Source organism: Drosophila eugracilis, unplaced genomic scaffold (genome assembly GCF_018153835.1).
Source record: "Drosophila eugracilis isolate 14026-0451.02 unplaced genomic scaffold, ASM1815383v1 contig_996, whole genome shotgun sequence".
Lineage (NCBI taxonomy): Eukaryota > Metazoa > Arthropoda > Insecta > Diptera > Drosophilidae > Drosophila > Drosophila eugracilis.
This window is the reverse complement of record NW_024573917.1, coordinates 90781-114989: the sequence shown is the minus strand read 5'-3', so window position 1 is coordinate 114989 and position 24209 is coordinate 90781. Positions and strand designations below refer to the sequence as shown.

General features: G+C 38.0%; 2 protein-coding genes and 1 long non-coding RNA gene across 3 annotated transcripts; 2 read left to right on the top strand and 1 right to left on the bottom strand.

Annotated features, from left to right (window-relative positions):
* The first annotated feature begins 8788 nt into the window (after positions 1-8788).
* On the top strand, positions 8789-9543 carry LOC108105568 (transcription elongation factor 1 homolog). Its single transcript, XM_017212213.2, has 3 exons — positions 8789-8872; positions 8938-9081; positions 9260-9543. Exons 2-3 carry the CDS (start codon positions 8966-8968, stop codon positions 9390-9392), a joined length of 249 nt encoding a protein of 82 aa, XP_017067702.1. The 5' UTR covers positions 8789-8872; positions 8938-8965; the 3' UTR covers positions 9393-9543.
* A 4998-nt stretch (positions 9544-14541) lies between these two features.
* On the bottom strand, positions 14542-15981 carry LOC108105569. Its single transcript, XM_017212214.2, has one exon. The coding sequence runs from the start codon at positions 15684-15686 to the stop codon at positions 14613-14615; it is 1074 nt and encodes a 357-aa protein (XP_017067703.2). The 5' UTR covers positions 15687-15981; the 3' UTR covers positions 14542-14612.
* Positions 15982-19925: 3944 nt separating this feature from the next.
* LOC108105567 lies at positions 19926-22457 on the top strand. Its single transcript, XR_001772363.1, has 2 exons — positions 19926-21703; positions 21885-22457. It is a non-coding gene; the product is annotated as an uncharacterized LOC108105567 (long non-coding RNA).
* The last annotated feature ends 1752 nt before the right edge of the window (positions 22458-24209 follow it).

The window sequence follows — 24209 nt, the reverse complement described above, 5'->3', positions numbered from 1 at the left end:
GCGGGTGACCGTGTCCCTGATGGTCTGCACCTCGATGCTCAGGCGGGAATTCTCTGTCTCCAAGTTACGAACACGGTCAATATAGGTAACCAGACGATAGTTCAGGTTCTGCAGTTCAACCTCCTCAGCCGCGCAAGATTGGCAGGTGGAGCTCAAGAAGCAGGAGACCGCTGATGAAGCGGCCACACGAGGTTTGCCTAGGGTGCAACCATCTCCAGAAACTACCCATCCCAAGCGCGTATTCTGCACAAGTGGCAGACCGTCTCCTAGTTTGATTTGCCCAACTGAAAGCAGATCAAAAAACAGGCTAGCTCCAATCAGCAAATCCACACTCTGCGCTGTGTGGAAGTTCGGATATGCCAGAACCACATTAGCAGGAACCTTCCAGTTGGAGACCTCATTCAGCGATTACGTAACGGGTGCCGTAACATGCTCTTACAAGATGTTTACAAATCAGATGCATGCGTGTGAAGTGACCTTTTATTAGGGATGAAATTAGTTAGTGCTGGGAAACAATGACAATACGCAAAACCACAACCTCTTGTATCCTTTTTATCTATGTGTTGGAATGGAATATTACGGTACGAGCATGGATCTTCCTTAGCGGGTCTCCATGTCATGTTTCCATACACATCTGGGGTTTCCACTAAGTCATTCACACGCACACTTACTTACATTTATAGAAATTGACAGTATGTTTTGAGAAAATTCAACCCATTAAGACGTTCCCAATCCTCCTAATTAGGGTCAGAAATATTCTTAAATAACGGATAGGGGGGTCGGAAAACTAATCATGACACAATCGTCACATTTTATTACTTCTTTAAGCATGTGCACTCATTTTAAAAACTATAATTTATGGGTTTGTGATTTCTGTGCCAAAATCCATACTCACTAAATATTCCTGCGGGGTGGTGAGAGAAATCCTAAGACGACAGATAATGGATTGGGGCTGGGGGAAAAACAAAGACTGGATTGCAAACTATTTCCTCTGAGTCCCTTTGTGTTGAAGTATTGAAATCTAAAAAATCTTAAATTTGAATAAACTACTTGAAACATAGACTATACACTTGACAATTTTATTATATCGTGATAATTATCCGACCCTCTTTGCACATTTCTTACATATATAGAAATTGACAGTGTGTTTTGAGAAAACTCAACCCCTTAAGACGTTTCAATCCAATACATTTCAATATTCCCATATAACGGATAGGGGGTTGAGATCTCAGGAACTATAAGAGATAGAAAGTTGAGATTAAGCATGACGATTCTTGAGGTCCCTACGCAGCGCAAGTTTATTACAACATCCTGTCACGCCCACTCTAACGCCCACAAATCTCGAAAACCTAAAATCTCAGAAACTATTAGAGGTTATTGACGGTTTTCACATATTTTAGAAAAGGGGATATATCGGTAACTATAAGTGATAGAAAGTTCGGATTAAGCATGTATGTTTTTATGAAGCTCCGAATGCGAATTGTTTTTCGATAAAGCCACGCCCACTCTAACGCCCGAACCAAACGACACGGGTTTTCATCTCCCCACGCCCACCCCTACGCCCACATACCGCGGAAAACTGAGACGTCTTTAATATTATCATGAATGTCTTCGTTTGGCCTTGTATAACTTATTTCTGTTAATATTTATCGATTTACCAAAGATTTTTTTAATCGGAACCTTTTTCGCTATTTATGAAGAAATGATCTCATGGTTTGTGACGTCACTATCAGTTACTCAACATTCTTTCTTTGACAATAGGTGGCGCCTTGTGGATTTCCACTAGCAAAATGAATATTTGAAAATTGTGTAAAACAGTAACGGGTATCTTATAGTCGCGGCACTCGACTATAGCGTTTCCTGTGGTTTAATAATTGATTTTTTAACACCTTTAAATTTTTGAACAGATTCTTTTTCATAACAATATTATAGACGCCACAGTTTTCCGCATTTTTTGGCGTTAGCGTGGGGTGGTTAGATGGTGTAAAAACAATGCACATTTGGGGCGTCATTAGAAACTACATATGTAATCCCAACTTTTTATCACTTATAGTTACCGAGATATCAGCGTCTTTCCAGCTTGGTGGACGTAAGAGAACGCGTGGCCGGATAATGGTAACACCATAAGATTCGCTAGAATCTCATGATTATATAATGCGAAAAAGGAAATGTGACGAGATATCGATAAAGAATTGGTTATAAATTGTAGAATGAGATATCGAAAAATTTATCACATTTATGTAATAGTGAATAAGATTCGTAAAAATTCTTAAATCTCAATTAAAAACTCTGCGCTAAAACATGCTGATTTTAACGGATATGATGATTATCAAATTGAAGAGAATGAAGAGTAGCATTTTAAATTGCAGGAATAAAGTGAATCTATAAATTCCAAGTCAAGTGAAAACCTAAATAAAAATTCAACTTATCCCGAGAATACCAATCCAGAAGTTGAAGCTAGTATAGAAATAAAAAACTATGAAAATCAAAAAATTTAGATGCAGTGAGAGGATTAAGGATAAACCAAAACTGTCATTTTTAGATTTTTAGAAAAATGTCTTTTTTAACGACCAAATTTTTTTTAAAGTTATTCCAAATACATATGAGGAAATTCATGAAACAGAGAAAGTTGATGAAATTTGGAAGAATGCCATATAAGTTAAATTTAATTCTCATTTTGTAAATAATACATTGATGGGTCATCTCTTCACGCAGTCGAATAAGCTCCTTCTCGAGCGGAGCCACCATGACCATGACGCTCGCGAGTGTTATCTAGTTTCTGCTCCAATTCACGTACGAGCTTAAAATCGTGAGTATTGGAATTTAAACCATCAATTCGAACACGAGTCGAGCGCAACTCTCCGATAGACTTGTGCGTAGAGTTGGATGTGCGTGCAGGCCTCGCGGCGGTCGCGTCTCCAGCAACTTAGCCTCGAACGTGTTCTTGAGATTGGTCGTCTCGCGGGTGACCGTGTCCCTGATGGTCTGCACCTCGATGCTCAGGCGGGAATTCTCTGTCTCCAAGTTACGAACACGGTCAATATAGGTAACCAGACGATAGTTCAGGTTCTGCAGTTCAACCTCCTCAGCCGCGCAAGATTGGCAGGTGGAGCTCAAGAAGCAGGAGACCGCTGATGAAGCGGCCACACGAGGTTTGCCTAGGGTGCAACCATCTCCAGAAACTACCCATCCCAAGCGCGTATTCTGCACAAGTGGCAGACCGTCTCCTAGTTTGATTTGCCCAACTGAAAGCAGATCAAAAAACAGGCTAGCTCCAATCAGCAAATCCACACTCTGCGCTGTGTGGAAGTTCGGATATGCCAGAACCACATTAGCAGGAACCTTCCAGTTGGAGACATCACTGATCACGCGTTAGCTGGCGAACCCGAGAGGTCGCAACACGAGCGTCATTGGCAGGATTCACATAAGGGTGTAACAGGGCATAATGATGGCGATTACAGGTTGAGCAGCGGGAGGATCCAAGGGCTAAGTGTCCAGACTTGAGGCAAATGAAGCAAAGAACAAGACACCAGACTTAATCGTGTCCTTCCTCAAATGACAAACGTGGAACCTTGGGCAAGAAGGAACAGCATGCGACAGGACACCGCACAGGGCACATGGAGCAGGCGGTGCATTAATGAGCATGCACGAACGATTATTCAATGGCCTACGTCGCCTCACTTGATCCGCTGGCAGATGCGAAGCTAAGCCCAAATCCACAGTCTCAAAAGTACGGTAAATACTTTTGAAAGTTAATCTGGATGAGGAGGCATCCTTGAATCTCGTCCGTCGTCCCGGAATCGGTCGGATAACTCCTGAAGTGTTGGATGGATCCCGGCTTGACTACCCTTAGCTGCAGACTCTCGTTGATGTGAGCCTGAAATATTAATCGTCGATTACAGAAACGGTTGGCAAAAGAACAAGGGCAACATCATAATTCGCGCTAGTAATCTTCAACGCTCTTACACTTTCCAAGGGTGACTCCCGCAGACATGAAATCAGCCACCGGTGCTTCTTCATCTTGGTCAAAAGAGGAAGGCTGTCAATCGTCTTCTTAAACAGGGCGCAGAAATCCGACCACTTGGCATAGCCACCGCTGAATGTTGGAATCGGCAACGGGCGCAATGAGGGAGCAGGCGTGTATTTAGCGGGTGAAATACCAGCACCACTGGTTCCATCCAATAGCGTAGAGTGGGCAGCAACTGTACTGAAACGCTTGGCAACTTCCACCTGGATATCGACGTGCACGTCCGTGGCCAACTGAGAGAATTTTCATTACAAATGACTTCCGATTGCACTATAATTAAGCTCCTCCAATTCTTCCTGAAGCGTGGCAAATCGGTCACGCAGACGCTTCTCCATTGGTTCCAGGGTCATAATGGTAGAGTCCTCGATCCGCATCGCAGCCTTGACCTTCTGATGCAGGGCCTCCATTTCTTTACATGTCACTTCTGCTCGTCTCCGCAGCATCATCTCCCTGCTTGCAGCAGCAGATCCAGTGGCGTAAGCTCCAGACTCCATTACGCAATTTATGTAAGTGCACGGTTATTAAAACAAAAACAACAAGTATTCATGGCACTTTTTAAGTGATCGCCATACTCAAAAACGCACTGTGATCACGTCGGGGTCACCAAAATGTTGAGAAACTAAGAGTTTTTAGATGCTTTAGCATAAATACATCGGGGCAGTTCAATTTCTAATTTATGATTAGGAGTTCAAATCAAACCAAATTAACTCCGCAACAAAACCACGCCGAATGCCAAGACAAGAGTTTAACAACAAAGCCGCAGTTCTACAAAAGCTCCAAGAACTAGAAACAACCTCTTACTATGACCTCTTGTTATTTCGAGTACAATCTGCAATTGCAAAGATAATTGAAAATTCTTAATTCTGTGTAAATGGGCGCCGTTAGGTCGGCTCCGCAAATCGTGGAAAAAAAGAGAACGGCTTAACATAGGCGCAACTACGGAAGTTTCTGGACCTTTCTAGACGTTTTCTTTGCGAATCGCGCAACGACGACAGTTTTTTGAACTTTGGAGACGGTCTTGGATTTCGCTTCGTCTTGGGGTGGATTCTGATTTGCATAACGGAGTAAGTAGACAAGTTGTGTGAGACAAGAATTTACTATGTCTTCTTATTGTATTATTATTACTTCTATCGCTTATTATTATTATAATTGTATTTTTATTTATATTAAGAAAAGATTCGCAATCGAGAAAAATAAGGATTTACCTGAAGAAGCTGGTGGAACAAGATGATGAATTACGGAGCGCGTTCAGGGGGGCGGAGGATTTGGACAAGGTAAGAAACACGCTACCGATCACGCGAATACAACAAGGCGAAGGTTCCCAGCAACGAAGTGGCAAAGATTAAGACAGCGCTTCAAAAAACCTCTGCACCCATTTCCAAATACTCGGATGCAGATCAAATCGACGTGATGTTCAAGGACATCGATGCAACTACCAATGATTGGATCTGCACCCTGAAGGGAGGTCCCAAGGTTTCCGCTTTGCTCCTCTCCAGTCTGGCAGGCACAACTAAAGTGCCGGAGGTGGGCAGCACGCACCATGATCAGTATCAAGAAGCTAGATATTGCACATATTGCACCAAGCGGTGAACTTTGCGAAGGCTCAGAGGAATCCCATGTGCAAGCCATGAAGGCAAAAATGAAAGAGGTGCCCATACAGAAGAAGACCATCATGGAAGAGACCTCCACACTAAAGAAAGTCAAAACTGCAGCCAAAACACAATTGCCGGTGTGTCATAATGCTGGTAGAACGATTTGAACCAGGCAAAGGAATTTCAACAAAACGTAGCCAAGAAAAAACGTCCGCAGCCCAAGTTCATTGCAGGGCACTTTGCTTTTGCAATCAAGGGTACACCATTTCTGGAAGGCTTGGAGTCGGGACTGGCTAGCACATTTACCGCAGAGGCCCAAGGGGTCAATTCGTTTTTAAATGACTTCACGAATCATGGATCTTGCTTAAGAGGTCGAATAAAAACAGCAATCGACCGTGTGGGTCTTTAAAGGCGAGCCAAATCCAACGAAAGTTGTTCGTGAAAGAAGCACTTCGAAGAAAATGGTCGCCTGTTTCTTCGGCAAATATGTTCATGCGGCGCCTGTTCCGATTGCGCAAAGTCGGACGGTCAGTTCTGAATGGAACATCACAATTTGTTTGCTTGAAGTCCACGGAGAAATTCGAAAAACTAACAAAAAAAATACAGATCATTCCGCACCATACCAACGCGAGCTCTCACACATCAGATCAGACCGCCCAAAACGTGGAATTGATGGGTCACCCGCCGTACATCACTGACTTGGCACCTAATGACTTATTTTATTTCACGCGCATCAATGGAAAAATGCGTGGGCAAAGATTTTCATCTCCAGAAGGTGCTGTTAAACAGTTAAAAAAACATGTTTTGGAGGTGCCTCAGTCGGAGTGAAAAAAGTGCTTCGACAATTGGTTTGAACGCATGCAAAAGTGTATAAATCTTACTGGAGAACACTATGAAAAACATAGTTGCTGGATCACTATACAAAGTTTGTATTTCTCAATGCTGGTTTGTGGGATCTGGAGGATCTTACAAATTTATTAGGACGCCAGAACTAATGGAGGATAGAGCCATCCGGCTGTCTCGGAAAGATTCATTGGAGGTAGTTCAAGCCCAGGCTCAGAAGGAAGCAGACTGAAAAGAATTAACGGCATTATAGTGTACGGTTTAAAAATGTGAGGCTCCAGGAAAGGCAAGAGATCTTCCGTAGAAACTTCAGGCAGATTAATTTCTCGGTGGGATGCCAAGCTTGATCCGAGGTATGTCAAAGCTAGGATTAGGAAGAATCCTCGCAAGGGCGAGCGATTGAAGCATTGAGATCCGTCTCCGTAGTTTAGCTAAGCCAGTCTCAGCATGGAGATCTGGCAGTAGGCTTTCCGGGAAAGGATGGTTAGCATTAGGATGTGTTAGGTCGAAATGTGGTACCGTAAATGTGACTTGAGAGAGCGAAGCCGCCCCGAGGCCACGAGCCTCTGGTAGCACTTTAATAGTCATATCGCAGAATAAAAATTTTGAGTGAACATGGTAGATTTCGGATTTATGGGAAGCAAGCTCCCTACCCTAGCCTAAGATTTTATAACAAATCCATCAATCAACCTGCTAGCCCAGGGCTCTGAGGGCAGCCGTGAGCAATTGCTGACAGATCAATCAACTGAATCAAACGCTGATGGGCATAAGATCCATGTCTGAGACCCACTACAACGTCGCAGAGTCTACGGGCTTATGGGTTTCTTGTTACGTAAGCATAGTAGAAGAGTTTGTAGGGAGTAGAAGAAGAGTAGAATGTAATGAGAGATACGCTGGTGTAACAATTTTCTTTGTGAATACGTATACGTATTATATTATAATGTGCTAAAAAATAACATGCCTTTTCCATTCGCAATCGCCACGGCGCAGCCTAACCTCACCCAGTTTCGATAAGCACCTATTCGCAGTCCACGAGGCTATGCACTCTCCTTAATATGGTATGTTCAAATTATGGTTCAGCAGGGCATCCACGAGGAGAGAGAGGGTCTTGAAGGTGCCATTATATGGCCGACGAGATGGCGTGTAACCCTACTCTCACCCGATTTTCAATCAAGTTATATATCCGTAGCTGTATGATACAAAGAGCAAAACAGAATCGAAAAGCTCGAGCGTGTAAACTGTTCCTTGACAGTGTCAATATTGTGTAAAATTAAGTTTATATTTATACCCGTCCTCAAAGAGTAAAAGGTTATATTAGATTCGTAGAAAAGTATGTAACAAGAAGAAAAAAGCGTATCCGATCCTATATTCTTAATCTGTCTCCGTCTGTCCGTCTTGAGGTTCCTAAGCAGCGCAAGTTTTTTTTATCATCCTCCAACGCCTACTCTTACGTCCACAAATAACGAAAAACTGAAATCGCTGAAATCGCAGGAACTATTACAACTAGATTTGGGATTAAGTATGTATAATCATGAAATGCCAGCACATCATAAGGAGGTACCGTGATCTGACCATGACCACTCTTACGCCAAACAAGCTCAAAAGACTGTTTTCGCTTTTGTAGAAAGGCTAATATCTCGGTAACTATACGAAATATTTAGTTGGGAAGAAGTATGTAGTTTTTTGACACTCTTTTAAAATGAGATTATTAGTCCCAACTTTCTTTCCCACTTAGGTAACGTGATCTCGTCGTTTCTACAAAAAGTGAAGCCAGGCTTTTGAGGTTGGAGGGCGTAAGAGTGTACCCACCTTAAGACGCGCTGGAATATCAAAATTATATATACTTAATCACAACTTTCCAGCTCTAGTAGTTTAGTATTTTAGTTTTTCGTGATTTTCGTGATTGGTCGGCTTTGGAATCGGCGTGGCAGGATGCTGAAATAAACTTGCTGCGTAGGGACCTCAAGAATCTGCCTGCTAACTTCAACTTTGTATCTCTTATAGTTCCTTAGATATCACGTTACTACGGACAGACCGTCAGACGGACGGTCAGACGGACATAGCTTAAGATACCCTTTCACTCTAGGAGTAACGCGAATAATAATCGTGCATTGGTACAAAACGACTTAAAAGGTTTAAATTTTGGTATGCCACATATGTACTTGTATAAATACTTAAAGATGCATCCAAAGTGTAAATGCTGCATATCAAATCTAACATTCGTCTATTCTGTGCATTTGAAATATTACGTTAAAGGCAGTATTCGAAAATTTTGCGTTTATGTAAAGGCTTACGTTGCGGGCACAGCTGAACTGAGATTACCATTTGCAAGTACGAAGTTTTGTTTTAACCTTTTGACTTTTGAAGGCGGACGAAAATGATATGTTATATCAGTAGAAAAGCAGTATAGGTTTGAAAATAAAATTGTATTGTTACCTTGACATATTAATTTTTATCAGTGCATATTTTAATAAGATATCGCTAATTCTTTTTATGTATTAAAATGGGAAGAAGAAAGTCGAAAAGAAAACCACCGCCGAAAAGAAAAAACATTGAGCCACTTGATCAACAATTTAATTGTCCATTCTGCAACCATGAGAAGTCGTGTGAAGTTAAGATGTACATACTCTGGCCTGTTTTGGTTTTTAATGTACTTATCGCAAAATGAACGTACATATTTTAATCGGATACATATGTACATATGTACATATATATACATGCGTATACAATAAAAATCATAACAGGTTCCTTGAAAATGAATTGAATTTATAAACTATAAATATTTATCATATTATAGGGATAAGGGCAGGAACACTGCTAAAATAACTTGTAGAGTGTGCCTGGAAGATTTTCAGACTGGGATTAACTTCCTTTCTGAACCTATTGATGTTTACAATGACTGGGTGGACGCTTGTGAAACAGCAAATTAATGTTAAGTAATTTAGTATTAGCAAGTAATGTATAAATGATTTAACATTAATGGCTTGTAATTCTTTATATATAATGGAATTTATTGTTAGTGTATTCAATTTGATGAAATTACAGTGTGCGTCAGTTATATTAAATAACGGTAAGATTCTACCCTTTGGTGGTTTTTAATTACAGTGGATCCAAGCTTATTTCGTGCAAGAAAAAATCGAATTTTATATTTGATACTGCTACTAAACCAGCAGAGATATCAACAAAATTTAAACGCAGTAATGTTAAGAATGTCGCATATTATTAAAATAATAACAAAAGTTTTTACTAATTTAAAAAACAAAAGAATTTTTCATACAAAAACTAAAAAATAGGGCAATTCCGACGCACAAGCTTATTTCGTGCAAGCACTTTAACGGCTAATAACTCTAAACTAGGACTTTTAAATCCATTTTTTTTTCTTAATACTAGTAAAAATATATTAACAAAAGCATATTTATAAGTTTTCGAGGCTGGGGGCACCCAAAAATTACGGATTTACGAGGATTTTCAAACTATGGCGCCACGAATAATAGTCAATAGTTATTGAGCAAAGCGAATTAGTCCTTAAAAATTTTAAGGATGGGAAAACCCAGGAAATGGTTGCCTCAAGCCCTAGTAGAAACCCATACATAACCCAAACTCTTTTTTGCGAAAATCGGGTGGCAGATAAGGGCCGTGATGCTCCAAACACAATTTTTAATGACCACGAGGAGAGACGTAGGAGATTGAGAACGAATTTGGCAAAAAATATTGCCTAGGTACAGTTCGGAGCACTTAGCATAACCACCACACTTAAATGGTCGAGTTTCTAGAAATAAGACCTTCGTTAGTGCTAAAAATAAGTTGGCACGCGTCAAATTCGCCAAGGAACTTGAAACTAGTCCGATTTTGGTCTGGAACGACGTTATGTTTGTGGACGAATCCTAATGTAATATATTTGGGTACCATGGGAGGAAATATGTTTGGCGGCGTCCCAATACAGAGCTACATTCAAAAAACAAAAAAGCAGCGGCTAAGCACGGCGGTGGTCATGCTATAGTTTGGGCATGAATGACTCTGTCCGGCGTCGGAAATTTGGTTTTTATTGACTGAATCATGGATGCCAATAAATATTTAACTATTTTGAAAGAAAATTTGGTGCACAGCTTGGGGTTTCCCTCACTTTTCGGACATTCAAAATACATTCAAAAAACAAAAAAGCAGCGGCTAAGCACGGCGGTGGTCATGCTATAGTTTGGGCATGAATGACTCTGTCCGGCGTCGGAAATTTGGTTTTTATTGACGGAATCATGGATGCCAATAAATATTTAACTATTTTGAAAGAAAATTTGGTGCACAGCTTGCGGTTTTCCTCACTTTTCTCCTCCTGGTCATTAAAAATTGTGTTCGGAGCTTCACGGGCCTTATCTGCCACCCAATTTTCGCAAAAAAGCGTTTGGGTTATGTATGGGTTTGTACTAGAGCTTGAGGTAACCATTTCCTGGGTTTTTCCATCCTTAAAATGTTTAAGCACTAATTCGCTTTGCTCAATAACTATTGACTATTATTCGTGGCGCCATAGTTTGAAAATCCTCGTAAATCCGTAATTTTTGGGTGCCCCCAGCCTCGAAAACTTATAAATATGCTTTTGTTAATATATTTTTACTAGTATTAAGAAAAAAAAATGGATTTAAATGTCCTAGTTTAGAGTTATTAACCGTTAAAGTGCTTGCACGAAATAAGCTTGTGCGTCGGAATTGCCCTATTTTTTAGTTTTTGTATGAAAAATTCTTTTGTTTTTTAAATTAGTAAAAACTTTTGTTATTATGTTTGTATTATTTTAATAATATGCGACATTCTTAACATTACTGCGTTTAAATTTTGTTGATATCTCTGCTGATTTAGTAGCAGTATCAAATTAAAAATTCGATTTTTTCTTGCACGAAATAAGCTTGGATCCACTTTATATTAATTTTATGAAAACGGATGGAATAAAAACGTCGATCGTCTTAAATTTCAAATTGTGGACTGAACTCCGAGCCTATGGGCAAGAGTCTCTCCCAGAAGTACATATGTATGTTTGTATTTATGTACATACGTACATTGATTTTTATGAATGCTCCCAGCAAGCACTTTATGAAATTTTCGATTGAATTTGAGTCATTTTCGGCTCTCCTAGAAGAGCAAAATAAGCATAAGTGCGCTCGTCTTCTGATCGAAAAATATGGGACCCTAGCTGCGACTCTTCCTAAAGAGTCATATTCGACAGCTCAGGAAGAGTCGCTTTCGACTCATTTTCCTCGCAAACAGCGGGTTTTTTTTGAGTCATATTTAAATCGAAATTCGCTCGTTTTCGACTCATTTTCCTCGCAGAAGGGAGTCTTTTTCGAGTCGTATAAGAATCGAAAATAAGTGAAATATTCAATAATATTTTGTTCTTAAATTTTTTATTTATTATATAAATGTATATTAAAGCAACTAAACTAATTCACGCGCTTTCTTTTCGAAAAATTTTTGAAAAACCATTTCCATGTCCTTATCCGTGCATTTGAATTTTATGTGGCAAATATCTAGAAGGAGAAAAATATTAACTTTTTTCACCAATAGAAATATTTTTTTACGGTTTATTATTGTTATAAGAAACTATACATACATAAGAAACAACTATAATTTGTAGCCAATTCGTCAGAAAATACTTTTCGAATAGCTGCTCTCAAAAATTGAGATGGTCCTTCTTCACCATAAATTGTTTCTGAAAATTAAGTCAAATTAAATTAAGAAATTAAAATTGATTCATATATACAATACTTACAAATTGCTGTAATAATTGTTTGGCTTGTTTTTTGCCAATTTTCTAATATTTTTGGCCAATATATTCTATTTACTTTACCTAATCTCACTGAGCTCACAAAGTTACTAAAACGGAGTTTAAAAATGCAGAACATTGCACCAACCACTTCAAATTTTGTTAAAAGTACCATTTGAATAAGATAAACGAGATAAAGCATAGAACAGAAAACCAAGAGAGAGAGCGCGGTTAAGCTACAAGTTCTCACCAATTGTTAATGCAAAGCAAAAAATAATCTCATTTCAATCATCTAGATGATTAATTTTCGATTGCTTTACAATTTTGTTTTTGCTATTCTAAATACCGTATTTGAAGATCATCTACGACTCATTTTCGAGTCTTTTTCTAGTCGCGCGTAAAAAGAATCTTTTTATTAATCATTTCAACGACTCAAAAAAGACTCGTCAAGCTGATAAATTCAAAAACGATCTTCCAATTCCTTGCTGGGTTGTACCGCTTTTCTAAGTCAAGATCTGCTGAGTCGGTCCTGGGTCGGCGTCATATTGTCGATAAAAAATGGGCATTGAGGAACTTTTAAGTTACATATATCAGGACACTAATTCAAGGCCAATAAAATGAAGCCCTGGCTGGTTTATATACATATCTTAAGGATAAAGTTAACAAGTTTTAGCTTAAATACTCGATAATTTCCTTAAAAATACAAAATAGGAATTTTTTACGCACTAAAATTATTTGTACACTTCTCATTCTTGACTTCCATTTCTGAATTCAACGGTAATTCGAGAATCTTTCTTGAACTGTTATTCGCAGCAAGCTTCAGTGTGCTTTTCTCAAAGTTTTTTAGTCTTCGCTACTTTTATTATCTCGAAAACGTACATGTACAGTGAATCGGATATTTCGTGCAGCTACCAAAAAAAAGTTGGAGCCGCTATTTCTGCTAACAGGGAATTTTAACATTTATTTTATTAAACAAAATCGATTTTCATAATCACAAAAACAAAAACTTATGTATAAAATCAAAAAATTCAGCCATTTTTCAAGCCGCAGCTTATTTCGTGCAGTAGATTCAACTTAAATTATTATTTGTAATTTAACACATAATATTTTGTATGTCATATTTTCTGGTTAAGGACAGCTTAGAGACAATTATTCATGGAAGAAACTAACATTCTTCCATAGGAACAGTATTCCAATCGTTTTTGCTCGAAATCTCCCTCTTTCTTACAGAGATGTCCAATATTTCCCATAAATTTTCGATCACTATTAAATCTACAAACTGTACTGGTTATATCCACATGAGGGCAGCTCCTGATGAGCCAGGACTACACTTTTCCTGCTCAATGCTGCGGATCGTTGACCTGGTAAAATCTGGTTTTCAGCAGTTTGCAGTAGGTTTTCCTGTAAAATGTTAAGGTACATTTTGGCATCCATGATCTAATCAATGAAAATGAGGGTGCACACGCTAGAGGCTGCCATTCAGGCCAAAACCATGACGAGACCACCGCTATGTTTGTCCGTTGATTTGAGGTGCCATCCAGGTCCATCTGAACCAAAAATGTTATGTTTTGACTCTTTAGCAAATATAACGTCATCCCAGAACAAAATCGGAAAAAATATGTGCTTCTTTGTAAACTTCAGCTGAGCAGCAATATTTTTCTTACTAATAAATGGCTTCTTCCGTGCTTCTCCAGCCTTGAAATTAATATCGCGCAGCACAAGACTCACCGTATCAGGAATACACTTCTTGCCCATATCGTTCTCGAGCTCTGGAGCTTTATTTTGGAGCCGATAGCTTGGGGTTTTCCTTAATTGTATCGTCTATAATACAATGATGAATATCTTCGTCTGACCTTGTCAATTTACTAAAGATATTTTAAATCGGAACATTATTTCGGTATCTGTTAAGAAATGTAGATTATAAGGACTCCCATGGGCAGTTACGTCACTATCAGTTACTCAATATGCAATTTACAAAAGGGGGCGCTTTGTGTATTTCCACTAGCAAAATTAATATTTTAAAATTGTGTAAAGCAGTAACGGGTACTTTATAGTCGCGGCACTCGGCTATAGCGTTTCTTCTGGTTCGAAAATGAACAGTATTTATTAAAAACTATAATTTTCCAGGTTAACTCAGTTTTAGATAGCGATTTAGTAAAATTCAACACGTTTAGTAGCTTTCGAATCATATGTTTCGAATATATTTTCTTAACAAAAGAATATTATTAATATATATTGTAACTTTTAAGAAAAAGATTTATATTTTAATGAAATGTATAAATTAAGAAATATAACTATTAAAAATAAAATAAGTTCTTTTGTTCCATGGCACATTTATTGTAAGTAAATTGTTGTTTATTATTCGTTGAAACAGTTATTAATCTAAGCTTTACATAAATATTGATTAAAAATCATAAAAGCACTCTTTAAGTTTAGCTGACATTTGGCTATGTGGAAAGCCAATTGGAAGACAGTCCTTAATGGTCGTTTCCGATTTTATCGTGTCATAAATTGTGGTTTCTTGCCGAAATTTTAATGCTGAATAACTGCCATTTTTAGTTCTCACATCCAAATACATTTCTAATTCGGTAATTTTGTTAAATACATTTTTTAGATCTTTCTCCACATTTTTAAGGAATTTGCGTCTTATTGCAAAGCTTCTATACATAAAACAATTGAAAAGAAGTTGGACACGAAACTCAAGCTCTTTCATAATATATTTAACATTTAACTTTGTTACAGAATATACATCATAAACCATATTAAGATTATTCTCAGCAGCACATTTAAAGAGCTGGGCAGAATGATGTTGTAAAAAGTCAACATAGAGTTTGCGGCATTCCAAATTAAACTTCAATTTCCAATTTTCTAAAAGATTACTTTGAATTTCAGCATAGTATAAAAATATTTGTTGAATCGCTTTTAGGGTTTCTGTGCTAAAGTCCATAGCTTCGTCTATAATTTCTGAAAAAAAAACTTGAAAGTATTCCATTTCCGCAAAATAATTTGTAAGCCACACTTTAACAACTGTTGGTTGAGCTGTTGGGACTTGCCGCAGCTTTAACAATAATTCATAACTCGTATTTTTTGATATTTCATAAAATATTTTACTATCAGTAGAAAATTGTTTAAAAGTGTCTGAAGCGTCAAAAAAAAAAAAAGACAATTCTTTAAGCCTTAAAATATAGTTTGCCGCTCCTGTCAAAGTATTTTCGGAATCGCTCAAGACAGCCGACAAGGTCAAATTTTTTTGTAATTTCTCCAGGAAATGGGATAACTTATGCTGCAGATTTTGTTTACTGCCATCGGATTTTTCAATGGTCTTATAAAATTCATATGGTATTTGCTGTGCTCTAGAATAATGTAGAAAACGTTGTGTTTTAGCCAGATGTTGAATTTCAATGAAATTTAATTGTTGAGCTTGAATAGTACATATAAGCCAGTTTAAAAACGTAGCAAAAAAACAGGAAAACTTCATTGCAATTGCTTCGGTATTAATCGCGCTGCGTTGAATTTTCACTAACAAGATAAATTACACTGGTGCTGAAATGGTATATTTTTCCAATCGGAATGGTCTATAAATAGCTCATGAAGTATTTTAACAAGCTGTAGAAATTGCTGAATGAGAATATACATAATCTTATTTTAAATGAAAACAGTTTGTTTAAACTATAACAGACAGATGCTCTGGTTTTCCTTTTCACAAATTTTACTCAAATAGGAAGATTTATTCGGTAATAAAAACGGGAGAGAAATCTTTACTTTTTCAAAGTAAAATTCATTCTGTATAACAACAAATCTATTTTTGCACAAGAAAAAATATTTGAATTATTAATTTACATATTGTTTGATATAGTTCAACAAAAATGACTAATTGTTACTGTTAAAGTTTTATTGTTACAGTTATTCGTTTCAAATTTATTTAAAAAGGCTCAGTTTTTTTTAATACGTAAAAAGAAAATTATAAACATATGTTTGTATAAATGTTTGCTTTAATGTTTTTATGTTTGTTTATAACCTAAAAATGCTTTTAAACACGTATATCGTGTCGTACTTATTAAGTACTTTCCATCAGCCTTTTTGACGAGAGCCGGAGAAAAGCCATTGCAGAACAATGAAAAATTATGGGATCTGCTCTGCTCGGAGCTATAGCAATAGCAGAAAATGCTATGCCGTGCTCTTAGCGAGTTGGGAGCAAAGCAAATTATATTTTCTTGTGCTTTATACCATAAAGACAATTCGACCCACTCCACCTGCAGCTACCCAACCCCTTATTCTTGCCACCGTGCTTAAGAGTTTTGATCAAGTTGTTTTCCTTCATTGGGATTAAGTAAGTAAGTAAGTAAGTTCAGATGCCATCGCATCTTATAGTGGCATCGCATCTTATCCGGCCACACTCACTCTTACGCCCATCAAGCTTGAAACTCGGTTTGTAGAAAAGCTGATAACTCGGAACTATAAGAGATCGAAAGTTTGGATAAAGGATGTAGGTTTTCATGATGCCCCCAATGCGAATAGGTATCTTCCAATTTAGCCAGGCCCACCCTAACGACCACTAAGCCCGGAAAACCATAAATGCAAAAATCTCGGGAACTATAAGAGTTAGAGTGTTGTGCCACGCCCACTCTAACGCCCATAAACCGCGAATAGCTGTGGCGTCCGTAGTATTACAGGGTATGTGTTCGTTTGACCTTGTGTTACATATTTTGGGATGGACATTTTTTTATTTCACTTTGTATTGTTATGTATAAGTTTCTATGTATAGTATATAAGAATTAATGTACACTTCGGCAGCGCCGGCTTCTCGGCCACAGCTGAACAATATATGAATCATATAGGAATCAACTGTTCGCTCCGTAAAGTTTCATTTGCGTCGTGTCATCGGGAATTCCATCCTTATATTTGAGCAAATGCACACCCTTCTGACTCAAATTGAGTCCGTCGTGGAGTCAGGTATAGAATGTTTAAAGTTAAAAGTTAATCTGTGTCGTTTTTCTAAATCATTTCGGCCCTTCTTTCAACTTTTTGCATTCGGGTAATATCAGTAGATAGTGAGCATTCTAGAAAACAAGTTAATACAAATAAAGATTGCATGTACTAACAAATTATATTATATATATATTATACCTGTCCATAAATATTAAAAAAAAAGGTGAATCGCTTTGGGTGTATAAATTAATTTCATCGTGGACCCAACTTGTTTCTTACTTCCCTAACATATCGTAGTGAGCACCAATTTAGGCGTCAATTTCAAGACAGGAAAAAATGATTTATTTCGTTTTTCTAACCTTTATTCAAAGAAAATCACGCGACATTTTTGCTATATTCTAAGCTTCGAAGATATTTTCTTGGGACTTTGCATCCCGCGTATATATTCGTTGCTTTTTATACCGGTTACTCGCCGATTCGTTGAATAGTATGTAACAGATAGAATGAAGCGTTCCAGACCCTATAAAGTATATATGTTCTTGATCAGGATTAATAGCGAAGTCGATTGAGCCATGTTCGGCCGTCCGTCGGATTGTCTGTATGATCTCAGGATCTATAAGACATACAAAGTTGAGATTAGGCATGAAAACTCTTGAGGTCCCTATGCTGAGCAAGCTTATATCAGCACCATGCCACGCCCACTTTAAAGCATGCCATCCACAAGCGAGCATGTTGGCGAACATGCTCGCGAACTTGAATTTCATTTGCCACCAATTAGTGCCAACATGCTCGCGAACATCATATGTCGGCAAATTTTCAAGCAGTCAACATGTCAGCGGACGACGGCAGCGCATACGAAGCTTTTAATAGCACTTCCCACGCTTTATTGCGCAAATTTTTATTTTTATATGCCTCGCATTTTGCATTCCACACAGCAGGCTCATTTTGCAGACAAAATATAAATTCTTGCAGAAATTTTTGGCTCATTTTGCGCTGCGCAAACACATCTTCTCTCTAGGAAACGATCTCACAAATGATGTTCGTGCCAACGTTGCCATCCATTGGCGAGCATGTTGTTGCGAACATGGAAAAACTAGAATGATTTCAATTTAATGCGAGTATGTTCGCGAACACGAAATTTGACGACGAACACTACCATCAACAAGAAAAATTTCGGCGAGCACAACATGCTCGCGAACATGCTCGGCTGTGGATGGCCTGCTTAACCCACACAAATCAAGAAAAACTAAAATAGCTGAAATCTCTGGAACTATTAGAGCTAGAAAGTTGAAAATTAGTATCAGTAATCCCTAGATGCTAGCTTATCTTATGGTGGTACCATTATCCGGCCGCGCCCACATTTTCTTGAATAGTTGATATCTCGGTAACTATAAGTGATAGGTAGTTCGGATTAAACATGTAGGTTTTTATGATACCCTAATGCAAATTGTTTTTTATTAAGCCACGCATACTCTAACGCCCACAAAAGCCGAAAAACCAAAAATCTCAGGACTATAAGAGCTAAAAAGTTGTGCTTAAGAATGCGTATTTAAAAGATGCCACTTCAACTTGCCCCTAGTTTTTATCCGGCAAGGCCCACTCTGACGCCCACAAACCGCTACTTGACCTTGTACAACATATTTTCGTTAATATTTATGATTTACCAAAGTTTTTTATATCTGAATATTATTTCGCTATTTATGAAGAAATTTAGGTTATAAGGCGTCCCATGGGCAGTGACGTCACTATCAGTTACTCAACTTGCTTTCTCCAACAATATGTTCCAGAGTCCTTAAATTTCGTCCGCCGTTCCAGAATGAGACCCGCATATGACCATTGAATCGGTCGGATAACTCCCGAAGTGTTGCAACAGATCCCAACTCGACTAACCTTATCTGCAGGGTTTCGTTGATGTGAGCTGGAATATTAACCGTCGATTTCTAAACGGTTTAGCAAAAGAACAAGGGCAACATCATAGTTAGCGTCAGTAATCTCAGCGCTCTTACAGTCTCCAAGGGTGACAGACATGAAATGAGCCACCTGAACTTCTCCATCTTGGTCAAGTGAGGATGGTCGTCAATCGTCATTTTAAACTGGGCGCAGAAATCCGGCTACTCGGCCTAGCCACCGCTGAATGTTGGCATTGGCAACGGGGGCAATGAGGAAGCAGGGCTGTATAGAGTGGGTGAAATATAAGCACCACTGGTACTGTCCAAAGAGAAAATTTCCAATGTAAATAAATTCCGATGTCGCTATAATTTCGCTCGTCCAATTCCTCCTGAAGCGTGGTGAATCAGTCACGCAGACGCTTCTCCATTGGATTGAGGGTCATAATGGTTGAGCCTTCGGTCCGCATCGCTGCCTTGACCGTTTGATGAAGGGCCTCTATTTCTTGATAGGTCACCTCTACTCACCTCCGCAGCATCCTCCCCCTGCTTGCAGCAGCAGATCCAGCGGCGTCAGCTCCAGACTCCATGATGTAATTAATGTAAGTGGGTTATTACAACAAAAACAACAAGTTTCCGTGGCACTTTTTAACTGATTACAATATTCAAATCGCGCTGTGATCACGTCGGGATCACCAAAATGTTGAACAACTAAGAGTTTTTAATTGCTGTAGATTAAATAAACCAGGGCAGTTCCATTTCCAAATTTTTATTACGAGTTCACATCAAACCAAATTATCATCAAAACGAACTAGAAACTGCTGATAAACCCGCCGCTGCTCATCCGTCTTTGCTTTGGCTGCTTGGCCCAACATATACTTTATAGGGTCGGAAACGCTTCCTTCTACCTGTTACATACTTTTCAACGAATCTAATATACCCTATTAGTCTATAAGTAACGTGTATAGAAAAAGAGAATCGCTTTGGATGTTTTAACTTAACTTCCCTTAGCCCAACTAGTACAAAATAATTCTTCAAATTGGTGTAGTTAGCATCAATTCAGGGCTTAAATTCAAGGCCGAAAAATTCGATTTCTTTAGTGTATCCCTTACTAACCTCTTGTTCAAAGAATATCACGTGACAAATTTGCCTGGTCTGCTATTTTCCGAAACCTTGGCGCTATTTTTTTGAGACTTTGCATCTCGCTTGTATATTCATTGCATTTAGATATCGGTCATTTTCCGCTAGTGTCATCATATTTAAAAGAGAGATCTGCCAGCCGAATTCAAACACATTTAAGAACTCTTGCCCCGATAGAGCTGCCAGTTGATTCGACTCTCTCTCTCTTTCCCTTTTCGTTTTCGATTACTGAAGTAGTGAAAGCGTTAGCTTTGTTGTTGTTTATCGCTGAGGTTTTGGTATTCATGCTGTTAAGTTTATTGTTTTTCCAAGTGTGCTGGAAGCTGGAAGCGGGAAGCGATCAGCTGATCGCTCTCGCACTTTGGGTCGATGCATGGGATCGCGAGAACGAGAGCGGGAAGAGGACAGAAGCATTCGATTTCGGTAAGCGAGAGAACACATACGTCGCTATCTAACGCGGAACGCCATTTACATATGTGCACTATATATATAAATAAACATGAATTTGTGAATTTATCGGTTAGTGTTTGCATTGCATACAATTTGTGAATGCGGCGTAGTGGTGTCAAAGAAGTTAATAAATAAATTATTAGTTATATTTAAAATTTCATTGAAAGTATTCTACAACTCCTCTAATTCCTTACGTTCGTCATACTACTCGTATATTTTTATTTTTAATTATTATCAAATAAAAGTTTTTAAGCTTTTTGATTTCAAAAGAAGTTCAAACAAACAATGGTCACAAAGGAAATCGCTAAGAAATAAACGAGATGGCCTAATGAAAAGTATATCCCGAACACAGCAATATTTACAAGAGGGTATTGTAATATGCACATATGCCATACATATCGAGTGTACACTGTGATTACCACTTTTATCGAGTGTACACTTTGTGCAGCCACAACAAATTTCAATAAACAAAACAAACTCAAGTGAGCGCATAATATGATCGGCCACTTGTGAATTCGGCTAAGTCAGCATATGCACGCTGACCGCCAGTGCCCTATGCATAAGTGCATAATACTCTCTCTCACTCTAAAGTATTTACGTAAGACAAGCATGCATGTCCATTGTCACCTAAGCATAAGCATATACATATAAGAAATATATAATGCAGCCGCGCCGCTGCCGGCTCTACCGGCAGCGCAGTGCGCGTTGAACTTATGTACTTAGGGTAAGAGAACATTTTGACTTAAAATAAAAGAACATTATAAAACCTACACTCAAACTGCACTCACGTGCAAGTCTATTCATTTCTTAAAACATAACTTGAAGTATTCCATTATTGATGTCTACAACATAACTTGGAAACACCTTCAACTTACAACATAACTTGGAAACACCTTCAACTTACAACATAACATGGAAATACCTTCAAGTTACAACATGGTGACCGTGACGTGGGTCTAGTAAGACCAGGACCTAAAGCGGATCTCTCTCTCCAATAACTCTTTCCAATAACTTCTCGAAGACAATTGGGATGGCGGGACAGGAAGCTGGAAACAAACTGGCGGAAAACTGTAAAAACTTTTGTAACTGAGTGAGTACAGGGGTATGTGCTCCACTATCACCAACAAAACCAAACGACGCAGTGGCATTAAAGAGCGGATCAGACAGAGAAAGTCTGAGATCGTTAGACTCTTATATAAGTCCGCAAACCCACTACCCTGGGAAACTGCAGAAAAATTAACATGTAAACTCCCCCTCCCCCTGTCCCTCAGACAATATAAAAACTCAAATTAACAACAAAACACATCGCCAAACGCCAATGCCCACCGGACTGTGAAGGACCATTCTTCAGCCCGTATTGATGGGCACATGCCAGGCAAAGCAATAGATGTTTCAAAAAGCAACAATAAATAATTAATCACGAGAGGCAGACCGCCCCATGTGACAACGTTGGAGCGAGAAGAAGATTGAGAGGCAGGCCGCCCCTCGTACCAACGATTGGAAACACCAAGGGTGAACTGACCGACAGCACTAAAGAGTGCCCAACAGTAATTTTAACATTATTATTAAATATTTGTAATGCCTGACGACAATTGAGTCGACCGGCAAAACGTTTGGCCTGTAAAGCCATTCGAAAACATTAGGTAGGCAAAGAGAAAAATAACTCTCAAATTTGTAAACTATACTATTGATAGAAAATATGATATATGAAAATTGAATTATTTTTTTATAAGAAAAAAACACAATTTTAAGAAACCTTGACAAATAAAATAAGTAAATCAGAAGAAATAATTGAACAAAATTCAAAAATGTCATTAATAAAGTCGAAGTACAAGATGCTGAAAGTCCTCACTTTACTAGTAATAATAATATTCATTATAGTTCTGGTACATTTGTTGTATAATTTGTATAAGTATCACAACAGATGTATCAATAAGCGTTATCAAAGCTAAGCAAATGACTTGGATAAGATTTGAAATTTGAAAAATGAAGCATGAATAATAATAAAGAAAAATCATATATAAACACAAAAAAATTATATATATATATAAGATCAAAATTTAAAAAATAATATTCTAACAACATGCAGTCAAGCATACAGTTTTAATAGACAGCATTTTGACATATGAGCCGGAGTTTTTAAGGGATTCACGGCCATAGTTACAGACACTCCCGTGTCGATTAGTGAATTAGAATACAAGTACATTAACAAAATATTATGAAAGTTGATTAACTGCCAAATTTACAAAAGGCTATGAGTAACTTAACAAAGAGAAATTTAAAAAAAAGGTCTTGATAACAGAACCGGACCTAGCTCAAAGAGTTAATTTTATTGTATCATATTGTCCCACGTATATATGTAATTTCGAAAACATGTATATGAGAACATATGATCTAGATTTCTCCCCTTTTATTGGCCTATCTAATAAAGAAAAGGCTCAATTATTGATGTTAATACCTGGCATAGAAATTATGACAGTATCTAACGAGAAATCAGAAGAAATTAACTACGAGGTATTCAAGTATTAAACCTCGCAATATAAACAGCTTGCTCATATTCATATTATGGAATGGTCAGAACTCCCTGAACGAATCCTTAATATAAAAGTCAAATTTGAAAAAGCATACAAATGCTTAACGCAGAATAGACAAACTCATAAAGACACAGTAGACAGACATGCAATAATCTTAGTCGACTGCTTTAATGAAGCTCGAATATTTATATATAATCATAAAGACGTAGCGAATTTGCAGATCTTGCACTCAAGATTGTAAAGTCCAAATTACCGGGCGCAATCAGAAATAGAGTAAAAGACGAAACAACAATAACTGACATAAAACTGCAAGACACAGTAGTCGGTGATACCGTTCAACTGTTAAAAGCCAAAATGGCATCAGTACACCAGAAAGGCAAAACAGTCACTCAGTTTACTGATGAAATCAATAAACTACGCCTTTTACTTGAAAACGCGTATATTAATAACGGCTATTCTTCAAAGTATGCTGAAGAACTTAGCACTGAAGAAGCATTACATGTCATGACAGACAATTGCGAGAACGGCAAACTTAAGAATATACTTGAGGCAGGTTCATTCAAAACAGCGGATGAAGCCATTTCAAAGTATATAAACCATTGGGCTAAAATGACTGGTAGTCCAAGCACTGTACTCTACCAGAGAAGTCAAAACCAACGAGGTTCATATCGAGGTAGAGGCAACGGTAATAATTATAATAACAGAAATAATTATAATGATTATGACCGTAATAATGGTAATAACAATACAAGAGGTAATTCCCGAGGAAATAACCGAGGTGACAACCAAGGAAGAGGCCGATGTGCCAACCAAAACAATGGGAATAGAGGCAATGTCCGAGTTACTCAAGGTAACTCGGAAAACCGCCAGAACCCAACAGATATTCAAAGCCAATAAGTGGCACAATCAAAAGCATCAACTTAAATCTAAGTATCTTTGTAAAAATTAATAATGAAAAATTGCCAAATAGATTTTAACGAACGGCGACTCACTATTTCTTCGTCCAAACAACTTAAATTATCCGATTAGACTGGAAATATTTCACACTTGTGACAATAATGC

Bases quoted from the DNA above. Each gene is read 5' to 3' on its own strand.
- LOC108105568 (XM_017212213.2), top strand. From the start codon at position 8,966: ATGGGAAGAAGAAAGTCGAAAAGAAAACCACCGCCGAAAAGAAAAAAC. The intron at 9,082-9,259 runs GTACATACTCTG...ATCATATTATAG, and splicing joins AAGTCGTGTGAAGTTAAGAT to GGATAAGGGCAGGAACACTG.
- LOC108105569 (XM_017212214.2), bottom strand. From the start codon at position 15,686: ATGAAGTTTTCCTGTTTTTTTGCTACGTTTTTAAACTGGCTTATATGT.